The 18,115-nt window shown below is 40.2% G+C and overlaps 1 protein-coding gene across 3 annotated transcripts in view; it reads left to right on the top strand.

The window, feature by feature from the left end:
* Positions 1-16,803, top strand: part of ITGB1 (integrin subunit beta 1) — a 46,145-nt gene extending 29,342 nt beyond the window's left edge. For 2 of the 3 annotated variants that reach the window (XM_065829822.2, XM_071805298.1), the window contains exons 10-17: positions 191-331; positions 462-664; positions 3,702-3,940; positions 5,416-5,638; positions 6,942-7,174; positions 9,266-9,432; positions 10,324-10,404; positions 15,570-16,803. In XM_065829822.2, the coding sequence (XP_065685894.1) occupies positions 191-331; positions 462-664; positions 3,702-3,940; positions 5,416-5,638; positions 6,942-7,174; positions 9,266-9,432; positions 10,324-10,398 (1,281 nt within the window). In that variant the 3' untranslated portion in view covers positions 10,399-10,404; positions 15,570-16,803. The remainder of the gene's footprint in view (positions 1-190; positions 332-461; positions 665-3,701; positions 3,941-5,415; positions 5,639-6,941; positions 7,175-9,265; positions 9,433-10,323; positions 10,405-15,569) is intronic. The other variant, XM_065829821.2, reaches the window with a different exon arrangement.
* Positions 16,804-18,115: the final 1,312 nt, after the last annotated feature.

Below are 18,115 nucleotides of genomic sequence, written 5' to 3'. Positions count from 1 at the left end.
CATGAGCAGGGGTCACCACAGCCTGACTGTGGGCAGCCCTGGGCTAAGGTTTCTCAGCACATTGGATTTTACATAATTCCACAGTGACCATGGGATTGGCACTTAAACCGTTTATGGTTGTATAGTGTTTTTCTTTCAGCAAAATGCTTGTGTGACTCAGTCCAAAGTTAGCTAATAACTCTTGGTTTAGTCCCTTTCTTCAGAGGTTATCCTGGAAAACAGTAAGCTACCGAAAGGAGTGACCATCAGCTATAAGTCTTTCTGCAAGAATGGAGTGAATGACACACAAGAAGATGGGAGAAAATGTTCTAACATTTCAATTGGAGATGAGGTAACCTACAGTATTTGTGCTGCTACTCAAATACAAAATGAATTTTAAATGTCAAACATTCAGTATTTTTTTAATAGTACAGACAAAACTTCTTTTAGTAATGTGGCACTCCATTTATTTTTCTTTGCAGGTTAAATTTGAGATTAATGTAACAGCTAATGAATGTCCCAAGAAAGGACAAAATGAAACAATTAAAATTAAACCACTGGGATTCACCGAAGAAGTGGAAATTAATCTCCAGTTCATCTGTGAATGTCAGTGTCAAGGTGAAGGAGAACCCAATAGTCCAGCCTGCCATGAAGGAAATGGAACATTTGAATGTGGTGCCTGCAGGTAAATAGATAGATATTTTGTATATTTTTCCAAAAGAGAAATATGAGGAAGAATTTTGTTTCCTTAGTTAGGTTTTACTCAGTTTTACTAATTTTTTTTTGTGAAAGGACAAGAATTACTGTTGCAGACCTATTTCTTTTAGGATATTTTGACATAGTACCCTGTCTTTGCAAATAAACCCTTTGCTGGAATCTGTAGTATTGATCTTGCACTATTGCACAAGTCAGAATTCAAATTTGACCTTGAGACAGTCCTTTAAAGGATATAGGTCTTACTGCTTTTTCTGGTTTGTGTTTTGTGGGGGTTTTGTTATTTAATTTTGAGGTCCATATAATATGGCAAAATTATGGATTATGGGACAAAATGAATGGGATTACTTTGATGTTTTTGCAAGTATTCAGTCTAATTATATCCTTGTAATGTGAGGTCTGTTGATTTTTGAGAAATTCGAAAACTTCCTAGTCTTTAGATAGGATCTCCTACCCTTATTAGGACCAATTCTTTCACAGCAGGAAGGAGCAAGAAGTCATAATAAGACAACCACCTTTTATTTTGCATGACATCCCAGTCTCTTTTTCCTGCTTTATTTCTAACCTTTTGAGGTCTCGTTACAACGTTTCTTCTAATTGCATGGATCTATAAATCTTTCAGCATACATCTGATTTTGTTTTTGTGTACTTGTGCCTTTGAAATATCCATTATTGCCCATCACGGGAGTTAGATTACACATATATTCCTTACTACATATTTGAAAATTTAGTAAAATGATACTGGATTTTCTGGAGTTACACACCATGAAAGCAGAACAAAATCTTAGAGTTTCAGTTTTGACTGATTGAAGATAAACCTAGTAAGTCAAGGTTTGAGCCCCTCCACCCCAGAAACCTACAGCAAAAATGAAAACTGGTTCTTCTTGTAAGCTTTTGAGATAAGAAGGTAAGAGCCAAATGGAATTAAGATCATCTCTAGGAAAATAAGATCCAGGACGTTCATAAAACAGTTTTGGTTCCTGCTCAATGAACTGTATCACAGTATGTTTGGGATTGGAAAGGACCTCAAAAGATCATCTAGTCCAATCCCCCTGCTGGAGCAGGAACGCCTAGGTGAGGTCGCACAGGAATGTGTCCAGGCGGGTTTTGAATGTCTCCAGGGAAGGAGACTCCACAACCTCCCTGGGTAGCCTGTTCCAGTGCTCTGTTACCCTCACTGAGAAGAAGTTCTTTCTCAAATTTAAGTGGAACCTCTTGTGTTCCAGCTTGATCCCATTGCCCCTTGTCCTATCATTGTTTGCCACTGAGAAGAGCCTGACTCCATCCTCGTGGCACTCACCCTTTATATATTTATAAACATTAATAAGGTCACCCCTCAGTCTCCTCTTCTCCAAACTAAAGAGCCCCAGCTCCCTCAGCCTTTCTTCATAAGGGAGATGCTCCACTCCCTTAATTATCTTTGTTGCCCTACGCTGGACCCTCTCCAGCAGTTCCCTGTCCTTCTTGAACTGAGAGGCCCAGAACTGGACACAATATTCCAGATGGGGTCTCACCAGGGCGGAGTAGAGGGGAAGGAGGACCTCTCTCGATCTACTGACCACCCCCCTTGTAATACACCCCAGGATGCCATTGGCCTTCCTGGCCACAAGGGCACAGTGCTGGCTCACGGTCATCCTGTTGTCCACCAGGACCCCCAGGTCCCTTTCCCCTACACTGCTCTCTAATAGGTCATGCCCCAACCTATACTGGAACCTGGGGTTGTTCCTGCCCAGATGCAGGACTCTACACTTTCCCTTGTTAAATTCCATCAGGTTATCCCCCGCCCAACTCTCCAGCCTGTCCAGGTCCCGCTGGATGGCAGCACAGCCTTCTGGCGTGTCAGCCACTCCTCCCAGCTTAGTGTCATCAGCAAACTTGCCGATAGTACACTCAATTCCCTCGTCTAAATCATTAATGAATATATTGAATAATATTGGCCCCAGTACTGACCCCAGAGGCACTCCACTAGATACTGGCCTCCAACTGGACTCCGCACCATTGACCACCACTCTCTGGCTTCTCTCTTTAAGCCAGTTTGTAACTGAAATAAAATGTAGAATTCTTATTCCTCATGGTTTAATATGTGAGTTATTAAAAATAAAACAAAAGACACTGATGTCACTTTTAGTCCATCCTATACCAAAAGTCCTCTAAGATCTGCCTGGTGAAGCTGGTGGTGGTAGTTCACGAGGTGTTTTGACAGACTGAGATGTGGCCCCTTAACTGCTTAGTGCTCTGCAAGTTGAGGAATAAGCCACTTTGTATCCAGTATTTATGTTCCATTGCTCCATATTGCAGTCAGTTCTTGATGTTCCCTTTAAATAAGGAGAACTGATTTTCCCATCTTTGTGTAGAAAGGCTCCTTAAAGTTGGTATCACTGTCACTGGTATCCCTGGGACTTCAGGTGGCGGAGAACAGACCTGTGAGTAAGAGCAGCCTTGGGCTTTGGCAACAGCAGCAGTTTCCTGAGAGGAACCCTTGTCTCCGATCCATGCTCCATAAGGGTTTCTCAGTCACTGCTGGAAACAAGAACGACCTCCACTTGTTGATCCGTAATTTAGCCTTGACAATGAGAAGTGCTGATCCCCGAAGATCTCAGCTCAGCAGCTCTGAAGATCAGCTGCTCTCCTGCCTAATTGCTGTTTGTGGGGAATCTTTTCATTGGAAGGTGACAGCAGCTACAGTGAACAGTTCCTGTCGCTTAAAAATAATTATTGTTGTGTCACATGAGAGAGGGATTAATAGTGATTTTTGTGGCAATGTAATTAGAGGTGGCGACTTGTAGTTTCTCATCTGGAACAAGTAATCAGCAGAGGAGCAATGTAGTCCAGTTTGCTGCAGCAGGAATGCCTACATAGATGTCAGCTGGAAATCGTATTTGAAGTTTAATTCAGAATATTCCTTGAGAGAATGGTCACTTTTACCCCTGTTCTTTATGGTATTTTTGTGGTCTTTTTATTGTATGACTTTTAAGTTTATAATTTTCAGTGTTGTTTTTACCTTGCAGATGTAATGAAGGACGTATAGGAAGACTGTGTGAATGTAGTACAGATGAAGTAAATAGCGAGGATATGGATGCTTACTGCAGGAGGGAGAACAGTACAGAAATATGCAGTAACAATGGAGAATGCATTTGTGGACAATGTGTATGCAAGAAAAGAGAAAACACCAATGAAGTGTATTCTGGCAAATACTGTGAATGTGACAACTTCAACTGCGATCGATCAAATGGTTTGATTTGTGGAGGTGAGAAACTACTTCACAGTTTTCTGCTGCCAAAACTGGCCAGCTCTTTACAAGTCTGTCAGCTCCACCCTGTAGAGCAGTGATACTGAGCTTATAGATCATAGCTGCTTGATAACAGAGATGAGAATATCCACAGATTTGGTGATTGGAAATGTCTATTAATAAAACAGCTCTCTGTGATGATGACATACAGTACGTTAAAACATGTCACCTTCCTTGAATCGCAGCTCCAGGAAGGATGTAAAGTGGACTTGACTTCTGCTGTTTATTACAGAATTACTCTTAGGTATTACAGTAAAAAATGCTGAGACAACTAGCCTGAGACTATAATGTTATACTGGCTCAGTGTAACCACTGTGTCAATAAAAAGAGATAATGAACTCAGCTTACTTGTAATAGTGAGCGCTTGATTCTGTGCTTGACAAGGTACCATTGAGATGCTATCTTGAGACTGTTCTGAAAGGTAAGAGAAGATTAGAATGTTCAGGATACAGAGAAACACCTTACGTCCTTGAAACAAGACTGATGGCAATTAATTCCTGAAATCAAAAGCAGATTAGAAAATCCTCTAGCAGGCAGTGTCTAAATTATTTTGCTGCATGTATTTTTGTCCTGTAACTTTCCTAGGCTGTTTTTCACATGGAAATATCTGGTAGAAATGTAACTACTGCCTCAGTTTTGAATGTGATACAAAAATAAAACAGAGAAGCCACTAAGCTTTAACTGAATTATGAGCATCATCTGTCCGATTTGCTCAGGACACACAACTGCTCACCAGCTCCACAAGGAATAGGAGCAATGGTGATGGTGTTCCAAAATATGCAGTGACAGATAAATATTGACCTAAATGCTTTATTCTCAATGGAGGAGGAGGGGTGTAGCCAAAGATCTTTCCATTTCACCCAGATCACCCTTTGGAGATACAGGTGTCTTGTTTGCTCTGTCAGGAGTGTAAGAAGCATAAAGTTTGGTTGGGTGGATGAGATCAGAAGTACAGTAGCTGAATGGTGGTGTTCTAGACACCCGAAGGTGTTTCATTTTTCTGTGTTGTAAAGTCTAAGTTTGTGCATTCCTCATCTCTTTAGGTCTTGCTTTATAAATGTATGTAGTGATAGAAAGACCGCAGTGATCAGTGCGCCTGCGTACGTACAACATGGTGAACTGAAGCAGTGCTGTAGTGCACTCCACCCAGCTGACATGACCATCACATTATACTCTTCTTCATCAGCATTTCCTAGTCTTGTTATTTTGTTTATGAAAGGAATCCAAATGTAGAATAGGAAAAGGGGTTAAATGCCTGTGAGTAGTTTTTCAAGGAGCTAAAAATTTATTTTCTAGCTCTAAATTCGTTATCGCACCACCAGTGTTTTCTTTTCCCAGTATCCATCCTCAGATGGTGAAAGTTTGTCTTATGGTCACAAATTTTGTGTTTTATATTAGACTTCATTTCACTGTGATATCTTTCCATCACACAGGAAACGGTATCTGCAAATGCAGAGTGTGTGAGTGTTTCCCCAACTTCACTGGCAGTGCATGTGATTGTTCTTTGGATACCTTGCCGTGTATGGCGTCTAATGGGCAGATCTGCAATGGACGAGGAACCTGCGAATGTGGAACCTGTAACTGTACAGATCCAAAATTCCAAGGCCCCACATGTGAAATGTGTCAGACTTGCCTTGGTGTCTGTGCAGAGCACAAGTAAGTACCTAGAAAACCAAATCCCAGCTTCTATATACTTGAGTTTGTGGTATTTACACACGCAGAATTTTTAATATGAGGCTTTTGATACTGTGCTTTATTTTACCCTGAAATGCAGGGACATTGTGTCTTATCATCCATTTAGACAGTAAAAGTTGGGTGAGAATTGCTAATTACAAACAAAACATTACTCATATGGTATTTTGATTGCTTCCAGGTAGGCAAATTATTTCTTAATTCTTTCCCTGCCATTTTTTGTTAGACATGGAAATGTGTACATTATGTTGAGTCATTTTAAGCATTCAGATTGACTTTGGCAGGTGACAGCTTTCCCCTGTTTCATGTACAGTTATCAACAGCCAGCCTTCTACAGAGCTGGGGAGAACACAGGTATATAATGTGATAGGCTGTAAAGTCCTATCATCTTGACCTTTTAAAATTATTGTAACAAAAATACATATATATATATATATATATATAAATAAATAAATAAATAAATTTATTTATTTATTTATATGTATATATATGGTGCCATTTCCAGAATAGTTAAAACTTCAGCTAAACCTTTTGCTTAGAACTTTTATTCTGAAACACTCTTGTTAGAGTCAAACTATCCTGACAGTCCAAAACTCAACCTAGATTTGTGTGAGCCAATGGAATTTTTATCTCTGCCTTTGGAAATCCAGGTTTGTGGAAACCAAGCATTTTCTGAATGGAAACTTTGAAATAAGTTTATGATTAGTGGCTGGGCCAAGTCCTGGTTTTGTGCAGATGACTTTAAGGTTTTCTTTCAGCACAGTCTTTTTAGTATAAAAATCCTGCTCAGCTGGCTTCTGTCAGTGAGTTATTTGGAGTGAAATCCTACTGTAAAGCTTGTCACTCAGTTTGTTCTTTCTAACCTGTCTCTCAGATACTGTTTCACTGTAAATATTCTGTTCCTACACTGCCTTCTCTGAGAGTATTCGTTTTCCAGGTGGAGGTATTGAAAATGTTTTTACCTTATTTCCTTTTAGAGATTTAGGTCATTTTAATTTTTTTTTTCCTTTCTGTCCTTGAAGCTTGTGGGCCACCCAGGGAAAGAAGAGTTTATTAAAGGGGGACTTTGTTAATCACAAGGTACATAAATATTCTGACTGGTAAAAAGCTGTGTCTTGCTTTATTTTTTTTCCTGGCCTTGTGGCAAAATGGTTGGATTTGTTGAGGTTTTTTTCCACATTTTCTCTTTTACAATTCTTCAGATTAAATGCTAGAAATCTTTCATGAGCGTATTAAAAGGCATTGCTTCCAATTTGTTCTTCCACAGGGACTGCGTTCAGTGCAGAGCTTTCGATAAGGGAGAAAAGAAGGAAACATGTTCTCAGGAATGTATGCATTTCAACATGACGCTGGTAGAAAGTCGAGACAAGCTGCCACAGCCTGGACAGCCCGATCCGCTGTCTCACTGCAAAGAGAAGGATGTTGACGACTGCTGGTTCTACTTCACGTATTCTGTCAACTCAAACGGCGAAGCCAACGTACACGTGGTGGAGACCCCAGGTATGAACAGAGTGTTCCCTGCTCTCCCTTCATCCTTGTTAATTCACACAGTTGTGTGCTACAAAGTCACCCTGGTTGATCTGTGTGAGGTAGGTGCTTTTGGAAATGGGTACCTATTCCCTGAGCAAGAGTTGTGGATGTTGGGAGCTTGAGTTGCTTCAGAAAAACATAAGTCTCTCTAGATCTAGTTCTTTTCAGATCCTTAGGCTGACAGAAATGGGTTTGTTTTTTAAAAACAAAGTTAATCAGATACGTACATTTGCTAAAGCATTTATATTTCCACGTGCTATATTTTGCAAGCTTCTTTTACCTGTCTTGTAGCAAGTCCTAGATATCCAACTTTTGACAATGTTTTTGGCTGAGCTTGTGCTACAGGTTAGAAACAATGGTGTCTGTGGGGTTTTGTTGCTTTTTTCTTTTCCTTTTGTTTAATAATTTGGGACCAATCTTACACACACACACACACACACACACACACACACACACGTATTGTGCAGGAAACTCCTTAAATTATTTCACTCTGGGAGCCTTTTCTTTTACTTAAGTGAGGTACCTTCAAGTCTGAAAAGCCTGTTACTTGATTAATCTTTAATAGTAAATTGATCAATCTTCTGATACAAAAAAAAAAATGAGAGAAGAATTGTATAGCTCAATCTGTAATTTACCATTTATTTAACGTAAGTATTGTTAGTTTGCATCACTGCATGTTGCATCTAACAGTGCAAAAATTCTGGTTTTGTACATTAGCAGCAGGTGGTCTCCTGATTTTTATAAGCCTGATAGAAAATACACACCCTACTTGTGTGTTGAAAGGTTAAGTGCTGTATTCTACTCAAGGAACTTTCGGAGTTGATCATTTGGGTGATCAGCACTTAATACACATCAGTGGTTAGTGGTCTTTAGAAATAAACACCTCTTCCATTCAGAATGCTTTAAATTCTCTAAGCATGTAGTCAAAATTACAGAGGAGGACCTGGAGCCCTATCTTCTGTTAGGACAAGCCAATGCGTGCACTACACTTTTGGGGTCTGACCTTTGTTTCTTGTATAAACTTCTGTGATCTTAGTTAAGAGCTGAATCGAGCCTTCATGCTCCAGGAGGCACCTTAAGTTTTGTGCCATACAACTGCTGAAGGAACAAGCTCCATTCAGTACAGCTGGATTGGGTGGAGCAGACATTTCTTCCTTACTGGTTTCCAGGGAATTCCTGTCGTGTCCGTTCCCACTTCCCTCGCTCCTGCAGAGGCAGCTCCAAGATGAGGAGTCTGCAGTTCGGGGGAAGCAGCGTTCCTATCGACAGCACAGGAGTTGCATTTCTTTGCTTCCGACTCCTGCGGTTGAACTCTGCAAAAGCTCTTGTTCAGTTTGTGATTACTGAGAATTTTGTATTAGTAGAAGAGCTGGGGTTTATTTTGGAGGGTGGTTATTTCTATGTCAGTCACCTTAAATCATTTTGTGCCTGTATTATTCTTTTCAAGCATATTGGGGACTTTCAAAACAAGTGAGATTTATTTTTATCCAAAGAAGATGTACCCCTTTTTAAAAATTCTATTCCAGTAGAGGTCAATTCCCAAGATGAGGAGATATCCTTGAAAAAAAAAAAAAAAAATAGAAAAACAGTCTCAGAAGCAAAGTTATTACTTATCTCTATATATTGGCTACTAGGAATAACAGCTGAGGTAAAATGAGGAACACTTTTTCTGTAATGCTGTTGATAGAGTCTGTTTGCTGATCTGTATTTGTGCTCTAGCTGGTTTATTCCTCCAGCACCACCTTTGACTTGGAGCTTTTACATATTTAAAATACAATTACTAATTGAATAGCTTAAGCAGTTAGCAGTGCGTAGACTTTATCATCAGAACAGGAATTGTTCTGTTGCTAAGATTAAACACAAATTGGAAGGATGAAAATAAACTGGAATGTTACACGTTGCACACGTTCCAAAACTTCCATTATTTGAAGGGCAAATAGTATTGGCATGTGTCCAATATTCAAAATATTGGCTTTGTACGAAATAACATTTTTAAAGGTAATGCACATTTGGATGCTTTAACACTTTATAAAATTATGCTTCCCTTGCTTTGTTCCGTAGAATGCCCCAGCGGCCCTGACATCATTCCCATTGTAGCTGGTGTGGTTGCTGGAATTGTTCTTATTGGACTTGCATTATTACTGATTTGGAAACTACTAATGATCATTCATGACAGACGAGAATTTGCTAAATTCGAGAAGGAGAAGATGAATGCCAAGTGGGATACGGTAAGTCAAGAGGCTTTTATCTGTATAAAAGCTGCAGTAGTTGAGGAAGAACAGAAGATTTTTGTTCACGTACATTAAATATTTGAGATTATATTCCTGCCTTTTGGCCTATAGAGGAACAGAAATATACTTATTTTAAGCCAATTTTAAAACATGTTATGTATTACCACTAGAAAAAAATAAAAAAAAAAAAATCCCACAAACAAAACCACCAAACACTAACAAACAACAAAAAACAAAGCCCCAAACCCAGCTCTCTTTGAGAAGTACCTGTTGGCTTAGACAAGCAAGTATTGTAGTAACTTCAGTTGAAATAAAATTTCTGAGGGAAATTGAGATGGTGACAGAATTTTTTGGGTTTGCAGTTGTACCACACTTTACAACTGATTTTTAAAATGCTTATTAGAAGATGAAAGTCACTGTTGTATAAAATGAAGAAGATGATTTTGCACTTATGAAAGAGACCTCGTACAGGTTTAGTTGGGAGATATCAATAACTGGTCACAAAACCATGGCTGTTACTGCTTTGTTGAAATCTTCCCAACCTCTTGTCAATGGGAAAGTATGCAAGAAAAACAAGCCTATGGTCTATAGACTTTCATAGGCTGTAGGGTCACTGCCCCTGGGAAATTTTAGGAATCTGCTGATCAAAACCCTTCACTGCAGTTCTGCACAAGTCAACACCCACATATCCTCAATGAGAGAGTAATTTTTTAAAATCTTCTAGGAAGTCTTTTGGTTTTGTTTAAGAAAATTAATTCTATGTTAGAAAAAAAATATTACTAACACTTTTCTTTACATATAGCATGATTTTCTTCCGTGATAGTTGAGAATGTTACTTTTCTTTTTTCCTGTCAAATTGTTCGCTATTGACCATTTCTTTTACTTCAGCAAGAAAATCCAATATACAAGAGCCCTATTAACAATTTCAAGAATCCAAACTATGGACGTAAAGCTGGTCTCTAAGTCTCAGTTTGTATCTTCTTTCATTTTCTTCCTTTTTTCCTTTGCATGTCACTTCAAGCTCACTGTGTGTCACAGTCGGTTAATCGCAGTTTGGGTCTTGCTCAGTTTATCTACTGCTGCTTTGATTCTGGGGTTTTAAAGAATGCAGCTTGAAAATTTTAACTTGTTTGGACAGCAAGATTGTTGACTTACTAATACCACCACTACTGGCTTAAACTATTCTACAAGAGTTTTCTGGGTTTGGGGTCGTTTATTTTATGGCAGAGGGATAAATGTGTGGATATGTAATAGAACAGCTGTTAGGATTGAAGAAGCTCTTTGGATTGTGGTGAGACACGGCATCCAGGGGAGGGCTTGTCTTCTACCTCCTCAAATCAGCAGTCAGTTTGCTTGAAGTTGATACATTTGCAAAGCTAGTTTAGATATTCCTCAGATAACCCATTCTATAAATATCACTGTTTTTATTAGAATAACTCTGGGAACATTCAGAGTAGCCTCACAGATTACTCTTTTTTTTTTTTTAACTGCTTTGTCTTATTAACCTACTATAGAACTAGCTTGTATTTAAAGTGTACAATACAAATGCTCTAGTGATTTGATAATTAAATATGCATCTTAATTTCTCCATCCCTATTTCTATTGCGGTCTATGTAGCTCAGACAGTTTGGATGCTGACATAGAAAATAATAATAAGAAGAAACATTCCTCTCCCCGCAGATGCATTTTTCCCCCAGCTTCTTAGTCCTTCCTAAGCTCCCCAGCACACCTCATCTCTGTTTGGAAATGGTGGCTTCAGAAACAGCCGTATCCAGCAGAGCAAGTCAGTAAACCAGAAGTGACGGATATCTTTGGTAGACTTTGAGGTTGCACTTTTTTGAATGCTTTAGGTGGGGAGTGGGTGTCACTAGAGTGTTGGGAGATGAGCAGTACAGAGGTCAGATTAGAGGGAGGGCAGTGATGAATTTGGGAAGGCAGCACATCCTTTAAATATCCAAGGGTTTTTTTCAGGGTCCAGGGGAAGGAAAGGATCTTTATCTCTAATTTTGTTCTGTCTGCTGCCTCCCTTTTTTGGTGTTGCACTCAAAAGATTTTGTAAAGGAAAAACTAGGGGACAAAGCAGAAATTAACAGTGTTTAAACTCTTACCTGTCCTCACTGTGACAACATTTTCAAACGCTTTGTCCAGCATTTTGAGCCATTCCTTGTTGAAATATACTGTCATTTTCACTTTGCAACCATTTCACTTTCCAGTGTGTCCAAAATTGATTGTGAAAACATTCATTTTGCTTGCCACACCGACCACATTCACCTCCTTTCCACTTTTCTTCTCAGTTATTCTGTGGAGGAAATGGAGTTCTTGTTCCTTTCTCAAATTTCACATAATCTCTCCGGTGAAGTCTCTATTACCTTCTCTTCTGCTATGCAGCTAATTGTGTACCTTCTGTTGCATGCAGGGCAAGCATCTAACAAACCTTACGGTGTGTAACTTCATTCTGTGCTCCTGTTCTCCACCCCATGACTCTCTCAGGATCTAATGTCCTCAGTGCTGCCATTTGTCTTCAAAACATACTTCTTGCAGAAATCCTTCCCCTGTGTGAATGGGGGATTGACTTCTGCCTTTTTTCACTCACTATGAAGATTAGAAGTTTGAAAGAGTGTGTTTTTTAAAAAATTACTTTATCTTTTTTGTTATTCATAGAAATACCAGAACTTTGAGGAGAGAGGGAGGTGGCTTCAGCTTTATTGGCCACCAAAGAGGAGATCAGTATTGGTACAATAGGTGACCCACAAGAAATAAAAGAGTAACATTCTCCTTTCCCTTATCACTAAGATTTTCTGGGTTTTTTACATTCTTGAAGTAACCTTTCATTTAGGTGAGGAAAGAATTGTCTTGCCAGGGCAAGAAAGTCATCTGAAATCCCATTACAAGAAAATGACCCTGCAGTAGGTTCCCTCCTGATCTATACATGTGCAATAAACTAAACTGTGTGCAGTTTGTGTGACCCTTCCCCTCTCCCACAGCGGTCATACACACACAAAACTTGTCATGGACCAGGTGCCCAAATGCTCCACGTGTCCCGGTCGATGATGTGGCAAGTGACTTGTCACCACAGAGTCCTTGCAGCTGGTCCCCAAGCCAGCTGGGCTGAAGCAAGTTTGATTTGTCCTTGGCCTGCAGCAAAGCTGCCATCTTGGTGTCCCTTTGCTGCTGTCAGGCTTTACTGTCCTCACTGCCCACCTGGTGTAGAGTTGTGCCATTAACAAAGTATGTAATTAATGTCAGGCCAGCTGCTGTCCTCCAGCCTTCAGCCATGGTGGGTGATGCCCTCGGTCATCTGTGTTGCCCTTAACCTGGGCCTTTGCTTCATCCTCTGATGCAGCTGCCATATCTGCAGGTGGACAGAGGACTCATTTTATGTTATAATGATAGATACTAACAAGAGCTGAAAATAGTAAGAACCAGCTGTTGAACAATGTATGTGGATGAGTTTAAATATTCTGGAGTGCAGTTTCTTGCAGTGAATTAGGACTTAAACCCACTATAAAGATATTTTAAGTGACTGTTGAAACAGTAAGTCCATGGAGAAGAAAGGCATGAGAAGGTTAAACAGCCATCCTGTATAACAGGTTCGTTTTTATGCAACGCTAGACTGAACTGTTACCCTCTAGTTGAAAGTGAATAATGTTGCAAGAACATAGCTCTTTATTCTATGCTGAAGGTACTTTTTAAAAATACCTCTGTCTTTCAATGTATTTCACTTGCTCTTGTAGATAGCTATTGTTTGTTGATTTTTATTTTAGTTTAAGTGTGCATGGTGTTTTCATTTATAGGGGCATGTGGCAAATGTGTTTTCCCTAACTTTGCATGCTTAAACCAGTGTATTCTCTGCAGTGGCGTAAAGAAAATGTGTTTCCAAGCTTTAGTCCTAACCTTTAGACCAATTCCCACACTATCTGATAGATGTTATCTCTCTTTTACAAATGAGAAAATGTAAACAAACCTCCCTGTATGTGCTGGGGTTACTCTGTTTTGTAAAATGTTGAAGGTTAAAAGCACAGTGTAACAAGTATTGTAATGCCACTGAAAAGCTGTGCAGTATCTTCTACTCTGCATATGGTACAGCCTATTAAGCTTACAGACTTTCTCTGCAACAAAAATGTTACCAGTTTCTGTTTATTTTTTTAAGAATTCTCCATTAAAACTTGCCAAGGAAATAGCATACATTGCCAAGAACTATGAGGCATAATGGTATATTATAGTTGCAGATTAAATCCCTCATCCCTGGATGTTTTTCCAGTTTAACTTACCTCTTACTATTGCAAAGCTTTCTATTAAAAATGGGAGGGTGGTGCAGAGTGTAATTTTGCATTTATTAATTTGTCTGGCTAGGGCAACTAGCCACAACACTGTATTTCCATCATTTAATAAGAAAAAAATATGTATATTGAACTTCTCATCCTTTTCCAAAGCAGTAGCAGATAAAACTTTGTATCAAGCCAGAGTTGCCCTGGGAACTGCTGGAAGGGTCTGTTGCTGTCTCTATGAGTTTGAAGCGTAGCCAGCACTGGACACCCAGTTCCTCCTTCACCTCAAACCAGACGACAGGGACTGGGATCTGGAGAGGGGTGACCAGAGAACCCTGACTGCCATTGCCCAGCAACCCAGGACTCCAGAGACCAGGCTGGGGTCCTGGGTCCGGGCAGGACTGGATGTGCCTCATTGCTCTTTGCATGTAGAGAAGCTGGTTTAAGGAGAAACACCCTTTGTCGGGGAAAGGGGCCATGACAGAAAGGCAGGACACCAGCACAATATTCTTCCTCAGCAACAGCTGCTGTTGTTGGGATAGAGCAGTTACTTCCCCAGTATCAGGTCTTGCAAACAGAAGACAACAAACTTGCCAGGAGCTGTGATATGAAAATATCACACCAGGTTGGTTTCTTGCCTTGTCACCTCTTGGCACATCCTGGGGTATTCCCAGTTGTTTGGGGGTTTTTTTCCAGGTTTGTGACCCTGAAAAAAACAGACACACCTGCTGTTTATGTGTCTAGGGAGAGGATTTCCTTTAATTGACTGTAGGAGAACCTGTTTTTACCTGAAATATTTTAAATGCTGTGTGATTTAATACAGTGGGATTTAATTAATATGGTGATACAGACCATCTCAGATTGGGGGGAACTTCAAAGAAAGAGAGATGCCCTCACTGCTGCTGAAGGCCAGACATGGTTCTGGCCAGCGCTGCACTCAGGTGGAGATCTGCACTGTGCTGGATTTCCTCGGGAATTATTTGTGTTTGTACAGAGGAGCTTCATCTTGGTAAACAACATTTATTTACGTTGAAATTCAGGCTGAGACAGGAGCAGATCCAGGCTGTATCGACAGAGTCCCAGCAGTAGCCCTTTCTGCTACTAAGATTTATCTATTAATCTTGAGTTCAAGCTGTTCATCTTAGGTGTGCAGGGATGCCATAAATGCAGTAAGATTTACTGAGATAAAAGGAAACCTGGGAACAAAGGAAGCTTTAAAAAGGCTTGATTTAGAGGTCTTTGAATCTCAGCAAGAGAGAAGTAAGCAGTTGTTCTGTAAGCATTTCTCATATCAGTAGAAATAACGTTTTTATTACAGCATTTGCACCAGTACAGCAGTTTCTCAGTTTTAACTGTGCATTTTGTACATTTGGGTGGTGGGGGAACCTGCATGAATAAAAGGAGATAACAAGCACTTAATGTTCAGTATAAATATTGAATGTGTATTATCTAAATACTACAAGCCTTTTATTAAGCTATTCAAATGTTTGCTATAGCTGAATGTGGTCTGTGGGCTGTCGTGGTTTCAAACAACATTTACAATTCTGTAAAAAATGCCACGGACTGCAGAGCCCTGAGCTGATGCCTCAGCCCTGAGATGACCAGAGGAGGTTCAACCGCTTGGAAGGAAATCTGTGTTATGAACCGAACAGGATGGTGCCCTAACCCTCTGCTTTGGTAGCTGAGCATGCCTGTGTTGGAGTTGCTAGAGGGAAGACTAGTTTGACTTTAGCTGTTTGTGTGTACAAACAAAACATTAGTGGGTAATTTCTTAAGCTAATTTCTGAGGATGATTTTTACACTTCTCACAAACACGGCGCTTTTTTCACCTCTAAATGTTAATTATTTTTTTTTTTCTTTTTCTAGGGTGAAAATCCTATTTACAAGAGTGCAGTGACAACTGTGGTCAATCCTAAATACGAGGGAAAATGAACACTGCTTGTATAACTTCACAACACTGTATGCAGCATAGCAATTTTTGTAGTCACAGTAAGATAGATTTAGGGCAAACTGCAGTGATTTTACTAATTCATTACATATAGGTTTGTTTTCCTGTGCAGGTTTTGAAAATGTACAATATGTTGGTTTTGTTTTTATTTTATTTTTTTTGCAAATGAAAGTAATCAGTACCAGAGGTCTGACAAAAAACACAAAACAAAACTTGAGACTGTGTAGCCTTGTCAGCTGAGGTCACATGGTGCCTTTTGGACCTTTTCCACTCCCGTGCTGTGAATCCGGGTCTTCTGCAGGGTGCGATGCTGCGGCGGGACAGGGGGACGCGGTGAAAGCCATCGGCACGAGGGCTCTGCCTAGCCAGTTAGTATTACACTTTTTAGCTTTACAGGGAAATCAGGGCTTGAGTTTGCAGATGTAATTAAATATGTAGCATGGAGCTGATGGTTAATTGGTCTTCTGCTTGCGAGACATATGATTGAGTACATGGTAAGTGGAGTAAGTTGGAACTGAGCAGTGTAAAAGACTGAAAATTGTCTGCATACTTATTTTGAATTTTTAAGTTGTTTATTGCCAGGTTATGATTAAAATGAAAGAGTTTGAGAAGAATGTTAAGAAGGAAAAAATAGCTTTAAAACATGTGCCATTACTGAAAAAGTTGCTGACTGGTAACTTGCTTCGATTTTGTTTGTAAATTCAAGCCCTGGGTGGCAGTATCGTGAAGTACCTTACCGAGACATCCTCAAAACACATAAGGGCCTTACATCATACTGTGTCTTCATTCTGTAATGTTTCCTGGTTTAAAGCCTGGTGCTTTGTCACCCTTCTAATCTTTTTAACGTATTTGGTTGCGATTCGTTTTGTAATATTTTTGTATCAACACAAGCTTTTTTTCTTTTTTTCCTTGTGTTTTGGGCAGTCTTAGCTGTAAATTTGCCTCTACCCTGTAGCTAAGATTGCATAGTTTGTCGTGTGACGTGAGTCACACCATTCTTGACATGCGCCATGTACATTTGCCTTTGACCATTCAAACTGCATCATAGTCATATTCTTGTTTTAAGTGCCTTTTTATTTTAACAGATGTTCACTTTTTACAGTGCTATTACTGAAGTTATTTATTAAATAAAAGTACCTTAAAATACTTAAATCTTGTCTCTTTATCCTGTAGAAGTTGATGCTATTCAAAAAACCTGAGGACTATGTGTGTTTGGGCAAGCAGTGGCAGACATTGTAATAATACCAAGTATGTTCTTTAGCTCAAATCAGAGCCAAGTTAAGAAGTGCTTTTGGGTGCCAGACGTGAGCTGTGGTACAAAATGCACAAGGGCCAGGGCGCTGTGCAGGGTTCCATGTTACGTACAGTGGCCACTGATGCGCAGCCCCAGGTGTTGGTTTGCATGTGTGCTAAAGGGTTTCTGGAGCTTAACTGTCCCTGTGAATGGACTATCTGGTTAATATTGTTTCGCAACACATGGCAATGAGAACAGTTACTGCATAGCTGGTCTAGAGGAAGGTGTCACCTGTGGCAGGGGGTTTGGAACTGGATGAACGTATGGTCCTTTCCAACCCAAACCATTCTATGAGTCTATAATTTTGTAGGAAAAGAAATTCTTCCAAATTTTTTAATTGTACTAATGTTCTAGATAGATTATCAAAACCAATTTGTAATTAAACACATTTGTAAATGAGACCACATCTGGAATATTGTGTCCAGTTCTGGGCCCCTCAGTTCAGGAAGGACAGGGAACTGCTGGAGAGGGTCCAGCGTAGGGCAACAAAGATGATTAAGGGAGTGGAGCATCTCCCTTATGAAGAAAGGCTGAGGGATCTGGGGCTCTTTAGCTTGGAGAAGACTGAGGGGTGACCTCATTAATGTTTATAAATATATAAAAGGGTGAGTGTCATGAGGATGGAGCCAGGCTCTTCTTGGTGACAACCAATGATAGGACAAGGGGCAGTGGGTACAAACTGGAACACAGGAGGTTCCACTTAAATATGAGAAGAAACTTCTTCACGGTGAGGGTGACAGACACTGGAACAGGCTGCCCAGGGAGGTTGTGGAGTCTCCTTCTCTGCAGACATTTAAAATCCACCTGGATGCCTTCCTGTGTAACCTCATCTGGGTGTTCCTGCTCCGGCAGGCAGATTGGACTGGATGATCTTTCGAGGTCCCTTCCAATCCCTGACATTCTGTGATTCTGTATATTCACAGAATCAGTATGTTGTTTTTTTAACTGTTGGTACCTCAGGTTATCCTGAGAAGCAATGGGAATCTTTTCTGATAGTCCCTTTGAACCTCCATCTGAGGGCAGGAGGAGCCTGGTTCCCATGGAGCAGGAGGTGGGCATCAGTGGGGAGGTCGGGCTGTGTGTCTGTCCCCAGCTCTGTGAGGGAAGCAGCTGGAGACAAGAGGATCCAAGGGCCAGTTTGGAGCTGGACTTGGCTGTTTAAGGCTGGTT

Source organism: Patagioenas fasciata, chromosome 2 (genome assembly GCF_037038585.1).
Source record: "Patagioenas fasciata isolate bPatFas1 chromosome 2, bPatFas1.hap1, whole genome shotgun sequence".
Lineage (NCBI taxonomy): Eukaryota > Metazoa > Chordata > Aves > Columbiformes > Columbidae > Patagioenas > Patagioenas fasciata.
The sequence above is the reverse complement of the archived record's forward strand: the minus strand, read 5'-3'. Positions and strand labels throughout refer to the sequence as shown.